General features: G+C 47.9%; 1 protein-coding gene across 2 annotated transcripts in view; it reads left to right on the top strand.

The window, feature by feature from the left end:
* Positions 1-18775, top strand: part of GLIS1 (GLIS family zinc finger 1) — a 75555-nt gene extending 56780 nt beyond the window's left edge. For both annotated transcript variants that reach the window (XM_069981641.1, XM_069981642.1), the window contains exons 5-10: positions 834-944; positions 8086-8164; positions 9311-9452; positions 11869-12044; positions 16115-16204; positions 18396-18775. In XM_069981641.1, the coding sequence (XP_069837742.1) occupies positions 834-944; positions 8086-8164; positions 9311-9452; positions 11869-12044; positions 16115-16204; positions 18396-18541 (744 nt within the window). In that variant the 3' untranslated portion in view covers positions 18542-18775. The remainder of the gene's footprint in view (positions 1-833; positions 945-8085; positions 8165-9310; positions 9453-11868; positions 12045-16114; positions 16205-18395) is intronic.
* The last annotated feature ends 930 nt before the right edge of the window (positions 18776-19705 follow it).

Genomic DNA, 19705 nt, shown 5'->3' on the forward strand with positions numbered 1-19705 from the left:
GCTGGAGCTCTAATGTGTATTACGTTTTTTCACTCTATTCTTGTATATTTTGTTTGCACATGACTTCAAGGGATAAAATATACAAAAATTAAAATAAAAACATGTAAAACCTTTCCGCAATCCAGGCACCATCCGCTCTTCCGGGCAGGGGCAACCTGGTTAAATGCTCGAGTCTCCCATCGATTTCAATGGGGTGGAGCACTCAAGCATCTCAGTGCTCGCTCAACACTAATGGTTACATGTAAAGTCACTCCCCCAATGTATGGCGCATCATCGGTCACCTGCCGTACAATGTTACCGGTTACTGAATATACGTCCTGTCATTGTGGCCCACTCTCCGTGAACTACTAACATACTAGATTCCAGCCATGGATCGGGCATATGATATCACATTTATAAGGGGAACCTGTCAGCAGCTTTCCTGAATGTGTTGCTGCTGGCAGTGAGATATATTTCGTTTATTATCCATTGTGTGTCTGAGTAATATGTTTTCTAGATATGCTGCACACTTTGTGTAAATGAAGTCCCTGGAGTCATTGGGACGTTACTTGGCAGCTCAGAGTCATCTCTCTGGATTCCTCCTTCCCAGCTGTAAGCACGCCCCCTGCCTGAGGCTGTCAATCAGCAGATAGGAGGCGTGCTTGCAGTGGGCTTGTGGGGAGGAATGCTTCATTAACACAAAGTGCATATAACAAACACGGTTTCATAGATAAAAACACACATCGCATACGTAAAGACTGGGATTTACTGGCCGCCAGCTGCTGACAGGTTCCCTAGGTGGCTGTGTATACTTCTGCAGTGTAACATGAAATCTCCCGTTTTCCTTTGCACAGAAGCCGTACGCCTGTCAGATACCCGGCTGCTGTAAACGTTATACAGACCCGAGCTCACTACGGAAGCATGTGAAGGCGCACACTGTGAAGGAGCAACAGATGCGCAATAAGGTACCAGATCTAGCAGGAGGCTATAGGGAAAAGCTTCTGCAGTAAGAGGACACCAGGCAGGGATCGGGGTGTATCATACAGGAGTACTGGGGAATAGGATGAGCAAACTTCGAGCATATTCAGGTTCATGCAAACCAAAACTCACAGCATTTCATTACCAGTGGCTGAAGAAGATAGATGCCGCCCTAGGGAATCCTAGAATACATGGTGCCCTGGATATAGCCTATGGGTGCCGCCCTAGGGAATCCTAGAATACATGGTGCCCTGGATATAACCTATGGATACAGTCCTAGGGAGTCCTAGAATACATGGTGCCCTGGATATAGCCTATGGATACAGTCCTAGGGAGTCCTGGAAAACATGGTGCCCTGGATATAACCTATGGATACAGTCCTAGGTAGTCCCGGAATACATGGTGCCCTGGATATAGCCTATGGATACAGTCCTAGGGAGTCCTGGAAAACATGGTGCCCTGGATATAGCCTATGGGTGCCGCCCTAGGGAATCCTAGAATACATGGTGCCCTGGATATAGCCTATGGATACAGTCCTAGGGAGTCCTAGAATACATGGTGCCCTAGATATAGCCTATGGATACAGTCCTAGGGAGTCCTGGAAAACATGGTGCCCTGGATATAGCCTATGGATACAGTCCTAGGGAGTCCTAGAATACATGGTGCCCTAGATATAGCCTATGGATACAGTCCTAGGGAGTCCTGGAAAACATGGTGCCCTGGATATAACCTATGGATACAGTCCTAGAGAGTCCTGGAAAACATGGTGCCCTGGATATAGCCTATGGATACAGTCCTAGGTAGTCCCGGAATACATGGTGCCCTGGATATAGCCTATGGGTGCCGCCCTAGGGAATCCTAGAATACATGGTGCCCTGGATATAACCTATGGATGCCGCCCTAGGGAGTCGTACATGGTGCCCTGGATATAACCTATGGATGCCGCCCTAGGGAGTCGTACATGGTGCCCTGGATATAACCTATGGATGCAGCCCTAGGGAGTCGTACATGGTGCCCTGGATATAGTCTATGGATACAGCCCTAGGGAGTCGTACATGGTGCCCTGGATATAGTCTATGGATACAGTCCTAGGGAGTCGTACATTGTGCCCTGGATATAACCTATGGATGCCGCCCTAGGGAGAGATGAGCAAACCTGGACGATCGGCATTTGGAGAAGGTGGATGCAGCCGATGGCCGGTGACTGTATCCATGTTTTTGCAGGCAGTGGCTGCATCCACCTTCTCCAGGCCGCGGGATTCAAATGCCGATTGCCTGGGTTCGTGTGAGGCTGAACTTTCACTAAGTTCGCTCATCTCTATCTGTGATTCAAAAAAAGAATCCAACTGTTTTAGGTTATGTTCACACAGTGTTTAAACAACGGCCACTGTTTGACATGTTCCTGCAGTCGAAACCGCCATCATTTTATTTTATTTGGATTGTAGGCAGATTTGGGTGATGCCTGCAATCCGGTAACGACTGAACTCTATGCAATGTACGGCTGTCAAAACGGCCATACATTGTTTGAACAGAGTAGAACCACGGCCATTGTTCACACTTTTGCAGCTAGAAATAACTGATATGGCGATAGTTCCTCAGCTGTACCGAATAATGGCCGTTGTTCAATATTGTGTCAACAACGGCCGCTTTTCTCCATAGAGTTCAATGCAGTGTATTATTTTAAGGCAAGAACGGCCATTATCGTTTTAAAAAATACACTGTGTGGTCATAGACTATATAAATAGACTATATAAATAGAGAATAAATAGCGAAGAAAAAACTATCGCAATTACGATCATAAGTAACGATTATCGTTCCATGGAAATGAGTGAACGTTTTCAGGTCTTTCGCAATAGAGGTCGTTTGAGATCGTTAACGATTATGCAAACGATAATCGTCCGGTGGAATAGGGCCCTTAGGCAGTAAAACTGATAAAATTGGACACAAGTAAAAGACGAAGATGTCAATGGGAGCAAAGAACTACTGCCCCCTTGTGTGCGGGTAAAGGATAGCCGTATGAAGTGGAATGGAGTAGCCCCTGCAATGGCTTTCAGTGGCCAGTCCTGTGAGGTCAGGGGGCTTTGCCATGGCTCAATGTTGTGACATTACATCTTACATCTTCCAGTATGATGGTGGGAGTTGTAGTTCTGCAAGAGCTGGAGAGCCAAGACTGGAGACTACAGCAATAGATAGATAGATAGATAGATAGATAGGAGATAGATAGATAGATAGATAGATAGATAGATAGATAGATAGATAGATAGATAGATAGATAGGAGATAGATAGATAGGAGATAGATAGATAGATAGATAGATAGATAGATAGATAGATAGATAGGAGATAGATAGATAGATAGATAGATAGATAGATAGATAGATAGATAGATAGATAATGGAGGAAAATCCACAGCACTCCTTATTAAATTTCAAAAAGGTGCGGTTTATTCAAAGGACTTGTGCAGCATACAAACGTTTGTGCGTTTGTATGCTGCACAAGTCCTTTGAATAAACCGCACCTTTTTGAAATTTAATAAGGAGTGCTGTGGATTTTCCTCCATTATATACATCGGTCTTTGGTCCTGACCAGGATCCGCTGGCACCTGTTGTTCTCTTGAAGTTTGAAGTGCTGCTCCGATTTCCTATTTTAGATAGATAGATAGATAGATAGATAGATAGATAGATAGATAGATACATAGATAGATAGGAGATAGACAGATAGATAGGAGATAGACAGATAGATAGGAGATAGATAGATAGAGAGATAGATAGATAGATAGATAGATAGATAGATAGATAGATAGATAGATAGATAGATAGATAGATAGGAGATAGATAGATAGAGAGATAGATAGATAGATAGATAGATAGGAGATAGATAGATAGATAGATAGATAGATAGATAGATAGATAGGAGATAGATAGATAGATAGGAGATAGACAGATAGACAGATAGATAGGAGATAGATAGATAGATAGATAGGAGATATATCTATATATATACACTCACCGGCCACTTTATTAGGTACACCATGCTAGTAACGGGTCGGACCCCCTTTTGCCTTCAGAACTGCCCCAATTCTTGGTGGCATAGATACAACAAGGTGCTGGAAGCTTCCTCAGAGATTTTGGTCCATAGTGACATGATGACATCACACAGTTGCCGCAGATTTGTCGGCTGCACATCCATGATGCCAATCTCCCGTTCCACCACATCCCAAAGATGCTCTATTGGATTGAGATCTGGTGACTGTGGAGGCCATTGGAGTACAGTGACCTCATTGTCATGTTCAGGAAACCAGTCTGTGATGATTCTAGCTTTATGACATGGCGCATTATCCTGCTGAAAGTAGCCATCAGATGTTGGGTACATTGTGGTCATAAAGGGATGGACATGGTCAGCAACAATACTCAGGTAGGCTGTGGCGTTGCAACGATGCTCAATTGGTACCAAGGGGCCAAAGAGTGCCAAGAAAATATTCCCCACACCATGACACCACCACCACCAGCCTGAACCGTTGATACAAGGCAGGATGGATCCATGCTTTCATGTTGTTGACGCCAAATTCTGACCCTACCATCCGAATGTCGCAGCAGAAATCGAGACTCATCAGACCAGGCAACGTTTTTCCAATCTTCTACTGTCCAATTTCGATGAGCTTGTGCAAATTGTAGCCTCAGTTTCCTGTTCTTAGCTGAGCGGAGTGGCCCCCGGTGTGGTCTTCTGCTGCTGTAGCCCATACTGTGTACTGTGCGTTCAGAGATGCTCTTCTGCCTACCTTGGTTGTAACGGTTGGCTATTTGAGTCACTGTTGCCTTTCTATCAGCTGGAACCAGTCTGCCCATTCTCCTCTGACCTCTGGCATCAACAAGGCATTTCCGCCCACAGAACTGCCGCTCACTGGATGGTTTTTCTTTTTCGGACCATTCTCTGTAAACCCTAGAGATGGTTGTGCGTGAAAATCCCAGTAGATCAGCAGTTTCTGAAATACTCAGACCAGCCCTTCTGGCACCAACAACCATGCCACGTTCAAAGGCCTCAAATCACCTTTCTTCCCCATACTGATGCTCGGTTTGAACTGCAGGAGATTGTCTTGACCATGTCTACATGCCTAAATGCACTGAGTTGCCGCCATGTGATTGGCTGATTAGAAATTAAGTGGTAACGTGCAGTTGGACAGGTGTACCTAATAAAGTGGCCGGTGAGTGTATAAATATATATATATATATATATATATATATATAATATATATATATACCGTTTCCAGAAGCCGGGCGGACATATTGTGGCTATTGGCCAACCCCTCTTCTTCTGCCTAGATGTAAACCATCTGCTGGCCGGCTGGCCGACCACAATAAAATCGAGAACTCCGCAGCTGACTTATTTGTAGGTTTTAACAGGGATTAAATGTAAAAGGTGAAAGAAGAAGAGAATCTGGCCGGGTGATTTAGTTGCCATTTTACGAAAAGAATAAAACCTGTGAAAGCTTTAGGATTAGTAGCCGGATGGTCGCTATCTTCTACTTCACACGTTTTATCCCATAGAGATAGTGTGACTCCACCTGATGAGTTATCCTGATATAAGGCTCCATACGAGGCCTACACCCCACTCTCCTTCATCTCTCTTAGGCCGGGTCACACCGCCTCTTTGCAATCCGCTTTTTATTATCTGTTTGATCCGTATTTTTATAATGAAAGTCAATCAAAAAACAGATCAAAACAGATGCACAGAAATGCATTTGTTTTCTCAGTAAAACAGACAGAAAAAAAAAGACAGATTGCAAAAACGCAGCGTGAACCCGGCCTTACTCCTTGTAGCCCCTTTAGGTTTTACCCAAAAAGCGTCTGATACACGATTAAGTATAAAGCAGACGTGGATTATAAATGGTGCACAAGGCCTCCTTAGCAAATCTACAAATGCCCCATCAGGTTGCCCCCATCTACAAATGCCCCATCAGGTTGCCCCCATCTACAAATGCCCCATAAGGTTGCCCCCATCTACAAATGCCCCATCAGGGATGACACCTCCTAAGCTGGAGGGATGAAGTGAGGCCTGAAGTTGGTAAACTAAGAAATGCATCATCCTAATTAGGGATGGTCCGAACCGAGTTCGGTTCGGGTTCGTACAAACCCGAACCCTCGGTAATGATTCCCGCTGTCTGCCCGCTCCGTGCGGATCCAGCAGGAGGACCGCCTGAAAAACTGGGATACAGCCATAGCCATAGGCTGTATCCCAGTTTTCCAGGCGTTCCTCCCGCTGTATCCACCCGCTCCAGCAGGAATCTGATGCCGAGCGTTCGGGTTCATACGAACCCGAACCTCGGCAGGTTCGGACCATCCCTAATCCTAATGTACAATGTACTTCAGGGTTTCCAGCAATACAAATAAAAAGGGTCACAAAAAAAGGGAAGGCTCCTAACCTCAAAGTTTCCCCCACCACCAGTCTGATATTCTTACCCATTCACTGCCTGAGGCGGCGGTGGTGTCAAGGTGGGATCAGGAGGGGGGCCTTGGTTGTACTGATTCATTGTGCTGCTACACTTATCCATTCCTGAGATGTAGAAATCTGTACAAAGTCCAGTGGGTGTGAACAGCATTTCAAAAAGGCTGGGGGAGAGGAGGCAGTGAGCCTGATTGATGCCCCCTCAGTCTTATATTAACACCCCAGCCTGGCTCATGCCCCCTCAGTCTTATATTCACCTCCAGCCTGGTTCATGCCCCCTCAGTCTTATATTCACCTCCAGCCTGGTTCATGCCCCCTCAGTCTTATATTTACACCCCCAGCCTGGCTCATGCCCCCTCAGTCTTATATTTACACCCCCAGCCTGGCTCATGTCCCCTCAGTCTTATATTCACACCCCCAGCCTGGTTCATGCCCCCTCAGTCTTATATTCACCCCCAGCCTGGTTCATGTCCCCTCAGTCTTATATTTACACCCCAGCCTGGCTCATGTCCCCTCAGTCTTATATACACCCCCAGCCTGGTTCATGCCCCCTCAGTCTTATATACACCCCCAGCCTGGTTCATGCCCCCTCAGTCTTATATTCACACCCCAGTCTGATTCATGCCCCCTCAGTCTTATATTCACACCCCAGCCTGGCTCATGCCATCTCAGTCTTATATTCACACCCCAGCCTGGCTCATGCCCCCTCAGTCTTATATTAACACCCCAGCCTGGCTCATGCCCCCTCAGTCTTATATTAACACCCCAGCCTGGCTCATGCCATCTCAGTCTTATATTCACACCCCAGCCTGGCTCATGCCCCCTCAGTCTTATATTCACACCCCAGCCTGATTCATGTGCCCTCAGTCTTATATTCACCCTCCAGCCTGATTCATGCCCCCTCAGTCTTATATTCACATCCCCAGCCTGGCTCATGCCCCCTCAGTCTTATATTCACACCCCCAGCCTGGCTCATGCCCCCTCAGTCTTATATTCACACCCCAGACTGATTCATGTGCCCTCAGTCTTATATTCACACCCCCAGCCTGGCTCATGCCCCCTCAGTCTTATATTCACACCCCAGACTGATTCATGTGCCCTCAGTCTTATATTCACACCCCCAGCCTGGCTCATGCCCCCTCAGTCTTATATTCACACCCCAGACTGATTCATGTGCCCTCAGTCTTATATTCACACCCCAGCCTCGTTCATACCCCCTCTGTCTTATATTCACACCCCCCAGCCTCGTTCATACCCCGTCTTATATTCACACCCCCCAGCCTCGTTCATGCCCCGTTTTATATTCACACCCCCCAGCCTTGTTCATGCCCCCTCAGTCTCATATTCACCCCCAGACTGATTCCTGCCCCCTCAGTCTTATATTCATACCCACCTATGCAGATAGAACATGGAACATATCACTGTATGCACATGTATTGGCATATATAATAGGCAAATGTGAGACGTCATTATAGAACCCACAGACGGAGTCCGTCATCCTGATCTCTGTAATCTGTCACACATATAAACTGCGTTCTGTTCTGGACTTTCATTCTAGCAGGTAGATACTACACGGAATAGTGATGTCATATATGTGATAGTGATGTCATACATCCAATGACAGCATTCTACCTGACCATTTTCTTTTTTTTTTGTGGATAAAACTTTCACGAACCATTCTTCTTACAGCATACACTGGATGGAAAATGGGCAAAAGTCATCACGAACGAGATTATGAACGGCGCACGACCATGTGACATGCTGACAGGTATAACGCAGCTTCTACACATGTGAACAAAACACTGACGGCGGCTGACCGGCCGTGTGGCGGCCTGCAAACGGTTAATTGCACCCAGATGGATGAGCATTTGTTTTCTAGCCATTAATCATAATATGGTCTGGGAATAATAAATCACTTAACCCTATATTGCCCAGAAGCTGAAGCCTCAGAGCAGGGGTGGAGAACCTCGACCCTTCAGCTGCTGCAAGACTACAACTCCCATCATGCCTAAGCTCTGGCTGTCCAGACCTGATGGGAGTTGTAGTTCTGCACTGGCTGGAGGGCCGAGGTTCCCCATCCCTCTCTCAGAGCTTTTCACTTTGGATAGTAAAGGGTTCCTATCATACCCGGATAATTGTTTTCAGCTACGTCTAAAACCCAATATTTCAATAAAACCACAATATTTATGTGCCGGGTGTCACTTTATGGCGTTTGTTTATTGCACAAAGTTTAGATATTTTTAACTATATTAATTCGACTGTTGGAAGGGAAGCTCCTATATATTATATAGTTTACCCTACATCTACTGCAAAACCAAAACTCCCAGCATGCTTTGGTAGCTTGTAGCTGTCTCAGCATGCTGGGAGTTGTAGTTTGTGCTGCAGCTAAAAGGCATAGTTAATAGCGTTAAAGGGGCACTCCGGAGATTATTGAAAATGTTTTTAAATCGACTGATGTCAGAAAGTTATATAGATTTGTAATTTACTTCTATGTAAAAAAATCTCCAGTCTTCCAGTACTTATCAGCTGCTGTATGTCCTGCAGGAAGTGGTGTATTCTCCCCAGTGTGACACAGTGCTCTCTGCTGCCACCTCTGTCTATGTCAGGAACTGTCCAGAGCAGAAGAGGTTTTCTATGGGCATTTGCTGCTCCTCTGGACGGTTCCTGACATAGACAGAGGTGGCAGCAGAGAGCACAGTGTTAGACTGGAGAGAATACACCACTTCCTGCAGGACATACAGCAGCTGATAAGTACTGGAAGACTGGAGATTTTGAAATGGAAGTAATTTACAGATCTGTATAACTTTGTTTTTCCATGAAGATACTGTACAGCGTATTGGACTGTTGTGATGGCAGAACAACCCTGCTAATCTGTGACATACTATGTTCTTTATGTGTTGCTTTATATTTCTAGGACTGTACAGTTTGTGCTCCAATAATCAGAGCCTCGCTAGTCCGGGTGTAATGTCCCCGACCTCTGCGGTTCCGTCCCGCTGTCCTGCCCTGGAGTCTCCCAATAACTGTCTGCTGTCTGTCGCTGAGAGCGCGCTAGAGAGGTACACGGCCCCATATACGCCATTCCCACCTATATCGTATATAGAGCTATCGATTTTGTTGGTATAAACCAGGGATGAGGAACCTGTTGCAAAACTACAATTCCCATCATGCCTGGTAAGGCCGGTGCAGCGTGCCATCAGTTCTGGACGCACAATTAAAGGGGTTAAATCTTGCGTCATTTAGACATTTAATTATTTCTGTAAAATTACCCACTAATTTACTTGCAAATGTGGAGTCAGGATGTGACAGCATGGGGGCCGGTGTTTACTCGGGGGGAGGGGGCCGTTGGCCGGCCGTGCGGAGAGTGGTCAGTTTGTTACACTTTTCATCTCGATGATTGAAGACCCTGAGGTAAAATACGGAGCCGCAGTGATTAATGTCTGAGGAGCTCCGGAAACACGTCGGCTCCCGGCACCAACATTCAATGGACGGGCTTCACCATCCTACTAGACGTCATGTGTAAAACTGCGCGGCCACCGCTTCACGCCAATGTCCTGACAGTAGTGAAAGGATTAGATAATGTCTACCAACTCTACCCGCCCGGGTGGTGCAGCACCAATATAGTCTGTACGGCCGCAGCATGGAGGAAGGTGCACTGAGTGACGGACGCCACAGGGAGAGATGGACGCCACAGGGAGAGATGGATGCCATAGGGAGTGACAGACGCTGAAGGGTGTGACAGACGCCTGTAGGGAGTGACGGACGCCTTAGAGAGTGACGGACACCGTAGGGAGTGACGGACACCGTAGGGAGTGACGGACGCTGTAGGGAGTGACGGACGCCGTAGGGGGTGATGGACGTCGTAGGGAGTGACAGACAGTGAGAGACACCATAGGGAGTGACAGATGCCGTAGGGAGTGACAGACAGTGAGTGACAGATGCCCATAGTGAGTGAGATAGGGCCCTTTTCTACAGGACGATTATCGTTAAGTCATTCGAATCTAAGCGATAATCATTCGGTTGAATAGCAGTTAACGATTACCGTCCCAACGAGAAATCGTTGATCGTTTAATAAGAACTGGACCTATTTTTATCGTTGCCTGTTCGCATTGAATAAGACGTCATTCGGTCGTTCGCAGCAGTGGCGAACGCAATAACAAGACGACCGCAAGAACAATCATAAGTAACGATTATCGTTCCATGTAAATGTGTGAATGATTTCAGGTCTTTGGCAATAGTGGTTGTTTGGATCATTTATCGTTAACGATTATGCGAACGATAATCGTCTCGGGGAATAGGGCCCAACCCATGGGGAGTGACGGACGCCGTAGGAGCCTTAGGGGTTGTTGAATGTGAAGTCTAATGTGCAGACACCATGGAGGGCAGAAGGGCAGTTGCCCCAGTGGTCTCTGCCGCCTATCGGTCTCCACCACCCAGCCTTCCCGATACTTCAGCAATGGTTTCCAGGTATATAAGTATTGTATGCGGCCTTCTTATCCAGTCAGCAGCTGCTAATATAGTAGAAGACCATGAAATGGGAGGAGATCCTCAGCTAATGGGAATTAGAAATAAGGTCAGTGCATCGCAGTGTATACATGGGGATACAGATGGCGGTGTACACAGGGATACAGGTGGTGTATACATGGGGATACAGGTGGCGGTGTACACAGGGATACAGGTGGCGGTATACAAAGCGATACAGGTGGTGGTATACACAGCGATACAGGTGGCGGTGTACACGGGGATACAGGTGGTGGTATACACAGTGATACAGGTGGCGGTGTACACGGGGATACAGGTGGTGGTATACACAGCGATACAGGTGGTGGTATACACAGCGATACAGGTGGCGGTGTACACGGGGATAGAGGTGGCGGTGTACACGGGGATAGAGGTCATGGTGTACAAGGGCATAAAGGTTTAGAGAGAAATCTAGGCTATCACTAGATGGAGCCACCCGTAGAGATGAGCGCAGCTCCGGCATACTCGAGTCCGATCATTCGGCATTAGATTACCGGTGACTGATGAAATTGGATGCCGCCCTAGAGTCCTGGAAAACATGTATGCCGCCTATGGCTGTATCCACCAGGACTCCCTCGGGCGGCATCCAGCTTCTTCAGCCACCGGTAATCACATGCTGAGCGATAAGACCCGAGCATGCCGGAGCTGCGCTCATCTCTATCAGCCAGAACACAAGGAACTAATTCACACAAATTATGTGTGATACAAAGTGGAAGCGTGTCAGCCAACCGGGCGATAGCGACTGAAGTGATTCACGCCTAAAGTCAATTCATGGCCAAGGGATTTGCAAATGAACAGTTGTGTAACCGCGAGAGCAACAAAGAGGAAAGCCAAGGTAAATGATGTCCATGCGGGCACAGGGCCGAGACTCAGCGTCTATGGAGAAAGACGGAAAACGGTTGTGAAATATTCAGCGTGCGCCTCCGGGAATAACAATCTCTTCCTTCCTTCTAGAATGTCCCCGCACGTTCTCAGCCATCTCACCAGCCCCATGAAGTCTACCGTCTCGTCTTCATTACTTCACCGAGGATCTTCTCCGATTTCTCCCCCTAAATCGCACGGCGGAGAGCAGAGTCTATCGGGGAAAAGCTACAGAAGGTTTCAGAGTCCGGCGGCTCCTCAGATACAAGGTGGAGAGCTATATCATCTATACCTAGCTCTTATATGTCACTGATACCCCTGCTGTATATGGGGGCGCCCCCATCTGGTAGTAATAAGGTGGACCCCCTCCTCCGGGTTATCCTATCTATTCCAGAACCGCGGGGGGCCAGAGTTATCTGTTTCTGTGAATAGGTTTGGCCATATAAATGTGGTGCACATCGCCCCCTGCAGGTTTCAGGGTGTAACTGTAACTCACCAGAGATCGATAAATCTGCCCCCGCTGGTTTATAGTGAAGCGAAACATCAAAGTATATTTATTACACATGTACGGCTCTTTACTTCAGAAGCCAAACTCTGCTATGAAAGCTGCTGGGCCTTGGCAGTGTTAGTCTTATTTTAAGGGACTGTTCACACAGGGTGGATACACAGCGGACTTTCAGCAGCAGTGGCCCATTAGCCTCCTACGTTATGTACAGGTCAGTATAGTAAGTTTAGTAACCGGTTATTAGTTGAGGTCCTGACCCGGACCATTTCAGGATCACTCTATCTCACTGATACTTGCAGCGGGGGTCATCTGAGCAGCGCACGAGCGTAGCGAGGATTCATGGGATCCCATATTCATGGATTCCCCCCCCCCACACACACACACACACTCACATACTCACCCAGCTTGGCCCAGTCCCAGAGTCCCAGTATTACTTTGTTCTCTCAGCTCCCCACCGCACAAGGGATGTCACTTGTGTGCCGTAGAGCCGGGAGAACGGACGCTGGGGAACTATGCTGGCCCGGGGGGGGAGAGGGGGTCACGATTCGACACTGGTGCAGCTGAATAAATGTGCAAGTGGTTATACGTGCAAGGGCTTATACAATCGATGGGTTATACGTGCGACGGGTTTACGCGCAGGGGGTTATACGTGCAGGGGGTTATACGTGCAGCCGGTTATACATGCGGCGGGTTATACATGCAGGGGGTTATATATACAGGGGGTTATACGTGCAGGGGGTTATATATGCAGGGGGTTATATATGCAGGGGGTTATACGTGCAGCCGGTTATATATGCAGGGGGTTATACGTTCAGGGGGTTATATATGCAGGGGGTTATACGTGCAGTCGGTTATATATGCAGGGGGTTATATATGCAGGGGGTTATACGCGCAGCCGGTTACATATGCAGGGGGTTATACGTGCAGCCGGTTATATATGCAGGGGGTTATACGTGCAGTCGGTTATATATGCAGGGGGTTATACGTGCAGCCGGTTATATATGCAGGGGGTTATACGTGCAGGGGGTTATATGTGCAGGGGGTTATATATGCAGGGGGTTATATGTGCAGCCGGTTATATATGCAGGGGGTTATACGTGCAGGGGGTTATACGTGCAGCCGGTTATATATGCAGGGGGTTATACGTGCAGTCGGTTTTATATGCAGGGGGTTATACGTGCAGTCGGTTATATATGCAGGGGGTTATACGTGCAGGGGGTTATATATGCAGGGGGTTATATGTGCAGGGGGTTATATATGCAGAGGGTTATATGTGCAGGGGGTTATATATGCAGGGGGTTATACGTGCAGCCGGTTATATATGCAGGGGGTTATACATGCAGCCGGTTATATATGCAGGGGGTTATACGTGCAGGGGGTTATATATGCAGGGGGTTATATGTGCAGGGGGTTATATATGCAGAGGGTTATATGTGCAGGGGGTTATATATGCAGGGGGTTATACGTGCAGCCGGTTATATATGCAGGGGGTTATACGTGCAGTCGGTTTTATATGCAGGGGGTTATATGTGCAGGGGGTTATACGTGCAGGGGGTTATACGTGCAGGGGGTTATACGTTCAGGGGGTTATACGTGCAGCCGGTTATATGTGCAGGGGGTTATACGTGCAGCCGGTTATATATGCAGGGGGTTATACGTGCAGGGGGTTATATATGCAGCCGGTTATACGTGCAGCCGGTTATATATGCAGGGGGTTATACGTGCAGGGGGTCATATATGCAGGGGGTTATATATGCAGGGGGTTATACGTGCAGCCGGTTATATATGCAGGGGGTTATACGTGCAGTCGGTTTTATATGCAGGGGGTTATACGTGCAGGGGGTTATACGTGCAGCCGGTTATATATGCAGGGGGTTATACGTGCAGCCGGTTATATATGCAGGGGGTTATACGTGCAGCCGGTTATATATGCAGGGGGTTATATGTGCAGGGGGTTATATATGCAGGGGGTTATACGTGCAGGGGGTTATATGTGCAGGGGGTTATATATGCAGGGGGTTATACGTGCAGGGGGTTATATGTGCAGGGGGTTATATATGCAGGGGGTTATACGTGCAGGGGGTTATATATGCAGGGGGTTATACGTGCAGTCGGTTTTATATGCAGGGGGTTATACGTGCAGGGGGTTATACGTGCAGCCGGTTATATATGCAGGGGGTTATACGTGCAGCCGGTTATATATGCAGGGGGTTATACGTGCAGCCGGTTATATATGCAGGGGGTTATATGTGCAGGGGGTTATATATGCAGGGGGTTATACGTGCAGGGGGTTATATGTGCAGGGGGTTATATATGCAGGGGGTTATACGTGCAGTCGGTTTTATATGCAGGGGGTTATACGTGCAGGGGGTTATATGTGCAGGGGGTTATACGTGCAGGGGGTTATACGTTCAGGGGGTTATACGTGCAGCCGGTTATATGTGCAGGGAGTTATATATGCAGGGGGTTATACGTGCAGGGGGTTATACGTGCAGCCGGTTATATATGCAGGGGGTTATACGTGCAGCCGGTTATATATGCAGGGGGTTATATGTGCAGGGGGTTATATATGCAGAGGGTTATATGTGCAGGGGGTTATATATGCAGGGGGTTATACGTGCAGCCGGTTATATATGCAGGGGGTTATATGTGCAGCCGGTTATATATGCAGGGGGTTATATGTGCAGGGGGTCATATATGCAGGGGGTTATATATGCAGGGGGTTATACGTGCAGCCGGTTATATATGCAGGGGGTTATACGTGCAGTCGGTTTTATATGCAGGGGGTTATACGTGCAGGGGGTTATACCTGCAGCCGGTTATATATGCAGGGGGTTATACGTGCAGCCGGTTATATATGCAGGGGGTTATACGTGCAGCCGGTTATATATGCAGGGGGTTATACGTGCAGGGGGTTATATGTGCAGGGGGTTATATATGCAGGGGGTTATACGTGCAGGGGGTTATATGTGCAGGGGGTTATATATGCAGGGGGTTATACGTGCAGGGGGTTATATGTGCAGGGGGTTATATATGCAAGGGGTTATACGTGCAGTCGGTTTTATATGCAGGGGGTTATACGTGCAGGGGGTTATACGTGCAGGGGGTTATACGTGCAGGGGGTTATACGTGCAGCCGGTTATATATGCAGGGGGTTATACGTGCAGCCGGTTATATATGCAGGGGGTTATACGTTCAGGGGGTTATACGTGCAGCCGGTTATATGTGCAGGGGGTTATACGTGCAGCCGGTTATATATGCAGGGGGTTATACGTGCAGGGGGTTATATATGCAGCCGGTTATACGTGCAGCCGGTTATATATGCAGGGGGTTATACGTGCAGCCGGTTATATATGCAGGGGGTTATACGTGCAGCCGGTTATATATGCAGGGGGTTATACGTGCAGCCGGTTATATATGCAGGGGTTATACGTGCAGCCGGTTATATATGCAGGGGTTATACGTGCAGCCGGTTATATATGCAGGGGGTTATACGTGCGGCGGGTTATACGTGCAGGGGGTTATATATGCAGGGGGTTATACATGCAGCCGGTTATATATGCAGGGGGTTATACGTGCAGCCGGTTATATATGCAGGGGGTTATACGTGCAGCCGGTTATATATGCAGGGGGTTATACGTGCAGCCGGTTATATATGCAGGGGTTATACGTGCAGGGGGTTATACGTTTCAGAGGGTCTGAGCACCAGTCAGGGGGCTCTACGTGAACTTCTCTAACTGCAGGCGGCTAATAGGCCAGACAATAACATTACTCGTGGAGCTGCTTCTCTGATAATGCTGGAACACACCGTATTATTATTCTCTATTTGTGCAGAATTTCAAGGCAGTTTTGTGCAGTATCCGGAATGTTACAGAGAGACCCTGGATCCAGAGCGGTACCCCCCACCGGGCTCACAGGACACAGGTACAGATGAGTATGGCCTCACTACGGTAGAGATGAACAGACTTGAGGAAAATTCGGGTTCACACAAGGGCCGTATGGGGGGGTATTAGGACAGTAGGGAGTATGGGGGGGTATTAGGACAGTAGGGAGTATGGGGGGGTATTAGGACAGTAGGGCGTATGGGGGGGTATTAGGACAGTAGGGCGTATGGGGGTAATAGGTCAGTAGGACGTATGGGGGGGGCGGTATTAGGACAGTAGGACGTATGGGGGGGTATTAGGACAGTAGGGCGTATGGGGGTAATAGGTCAGTAGGACGTATGGGGGGGGCGGTATTAGGACAGTAGGACGTATGGGGGGTATTGGGACAGTAGGACGTATGGGGGGGCGGTATTAGGACAGTATGACGTATGGGGGGTATTAGAACAGTAGGGCGCATGGGGGGTATTAGGACAGTAGGGCGTATGGGGGGTATTAGGACAGTAGGGCGTATGGGGGGTATTAGGACAGTAGGGCGTATGGGGGGTATTAGGACAGTAGGGCGTATGGGGGGTATTAGGACAGTAGGGCATATGGGGGGTATTAGGACAGTAGGGCGTATGGGGGGTATTAGGACAGTAGGACGTATGGGGGGTATTGGGACAGTAGGACGTATGGGGGGGCGGTATAAGGACAGTACGATGTATGGGGGGGTATTAGAACAGTAGGGCGTATGGGGGGGTATTAGGACTGTAGGGCGTATGGGGGGGGTATTAGAACAGTAGGGTGTATGGGGGGGTATTAGGACAGTAGGGCGTATGGGGGGGTATTAGGACTGTAGGGCGTATGGGGGGGGTATTAGAACAGTAGGGTGTATGGGGGGGTATTAGGACAGTAGGGCGTATGGGGGGGTATTAGGACTGTAGGGCGTATGGGGGGTATTAGATAGTATTAGATTAGATGGAGGTTTAGATCAGTCTTTTTTTTTCCAAAAGAACCTAAAGCCTCAGCGAGAACATAAAATCCGGAACATTGCGCTCTCTCTGCTAAATATCATTGGCAGAACTGCACATTCCAACAAGTCCGCTCGCCCTGGCATCTCCTCACACGCTCTTTGATACTAAATGAGGTTATAAATTAAGTTTATGTAAATTCAACACTAAAAGTGCTGCCTCTATTTATTAGACATTTGTAAAAAAAAATTTGTCCCCCCAACGAAGATCATAGGAACCACAAGTGTGTATCTACCCGCATGTACTGCATACCCCCCAAGATGGGAATTAGTCAAAGGCTGCACCCCCAAAGCAAAAAAAATAGAGGTAGTTCACCCAAATTTGTTTCTTTCAAATCAACTGGTGCCACACAGTGCCAGAGATTTGTAATTTACTTCATCAGCTGCTGTATGTCCTGCAGGAAGTGGTGTATTCTCTCCAGTCTGACACAGGGCTCTCTGCTGCCACCTCTGTCCATGTCAGGAACTGTCCAGAGCAGGAGAGGTTTTCTATGGGGATTTGCTGCTGCTCTGAGCAGTTCCTGACATGGACAGAGGTGGCAGCAGAGAGCACTGTGTTAGACTGGAAAGAATACACCACTTCCTGCAGGACATACAGCAGCTGATCAGTACTGGAAGACTGGAGATTTTAAATAGAAGTAAATTACAAATATCTGGCACTTTCTAGCAGCACTTGATTTGAAAGTAAAAAAAAATTTGGTGGACAACCACTTCAAGAAAACTCTGGCGATGACAAGAATTTTTTTAAATCTTACATATTTCTTTTTTTTTAACCCTAAAATTTCTAAAAGCTACTAAGATCCTGGAAAGTGTGTGCCCTCCTTCACTGCCCCCAGGTGTGCCCCCCATCACTGCCCCAGGTGTGCCCCCTATCACTGCCCCCAGGTGTGCCCTACCTGTAATCCTCACTGCCCCCAGGTGTGCCCCCCATTACTGCCCCCAGGTGTGCCCCCCATCACTGCCCCCAGGTGTGCCCTACCTGTAATCCTCACTGCCCCCAGGTGTGCCCCCCATTACTGCCCCTAGGTGTGCCCCCCATCACTGCCCCCAGGTGTGCCCCCCATCACTGCCCCCAGGTGTGCCCCCCATCACTGCCCCCAGGTGTGCCCCCCATCACTGCCCCCAGGTGTGCCCCCTATCACTGCCCCCAGGTGTGCCCCCCATCACTGCCCCCAGGTGTGCCCTACCCGTAACCCTCACTGCCTCCATTCTCTCTCCGCAGGGTACGAGTTACACAACACCAGTCCAGACGGCCACTGCGTCCCCCAGAATGGCCGGACCACCTGCCCCCAAGAAAGAGACTTCTTCCCAAACGCCGCCTTTGATCACTGCCTCCCCCCGATCCCGTCAATTTACACCGACACTTAGAGGCGCGATCCGCAGTCTAATCTACATGCTGTAATTTATTGTCTCCTGTAGGTATTACTTTACTGTCCATCATCGCCCGCAGTTTTTCAGGCCGTGGAGACAACGTTGGAACTTGAGGCACTTTGAAGATTAAACCTTATATAAATATAAATCTATCTATACACAGTATATTTCCTGTAGGTATTGTTCACACTTAGCACGCTCCAGCACAGACCTCATGTATATATGATTTATAACCCTTGTATTATGTTTTATACATTCTATGTTATGTGAGAACATTAAAACTGGACATACTGTAAATTATAATGTGTGTGTATTATATCCTAACCTAAGCCACCGACGTGTTTCACCCCATGGGATGTTGCTTCATCAGGGGTTATGTAGCAAACTGCCCTGTGGACCCCTTCAGGAACTAGGGCTCTTATGTACTATTCACACAGGATTGAAATGAGGCACGGTGTCTCCGAGAGATTTGTGATTGAGCGGAATTACCATTGTTCTCTTCTTTTGACCTGTTGACATAAACATATTGTCGGGATTAGGTTCTTACTTGTCTCCTGTGACCTGCATGAGACAAGCGACAGAGACGGGAGACAGCTGCTTCAGTGACTCTATGGATCACCATCAGGCCGTAAACTAGGAAAATGTCAACAACGGCCCCAGGTTTGTGTTTACAGAAGGACGTGTAAGTCGCATATAATCCGTCCGTTACCTAACATGCCCCGCTCCCATAGCAGTGTTATATTATAGGGTTATAGGGGATTCTGCCCGCCAAGCATCATAAAATCACTTAGCTGACGTGTCCGGATGACGGGCCGGGCATCGCCGAGGGTGAGCGGCTGTGATACGGTCAGAAACCTCAACACCTTGTGGTTATATGACAAAATGGAGCTGTGAAAAACAGGTAAAAAAGTGCTGAAAAACCATAAAGTATAATGACAGTAACTCTATATATAGTGACCTCCTCATGGGGATCGTCCAGTCTTAGATTCAGCATTTCGTCACTTGTAGCACTCGACACTAACCATGCAGGGAAACACTATGATGACGAGTAGCGCTGTCACACCCTTATTTTCAGGAAGTGATGTCATATCCTTGCAATGTCATTACTTAAAGGGAAGTTGTCACCTAGATTTTCTGTTACTGATTGAAGCCAGATACTAA

This window comes from Dendropsophus ebraccatus, chromosome 8 (genome assembly GCF_027789765.1).
Source record: "Dendropsophus ebraccatus isolate aDenEbr1 chromosome 8, aDenEbr1.pat, whole genome shotgun sequence".
NCBI lineage: Eukaryota > Metazoa > Chordata > Amphibia > Anura > Hylidae > Dendropsophus > Dendropsophus ebraccatus.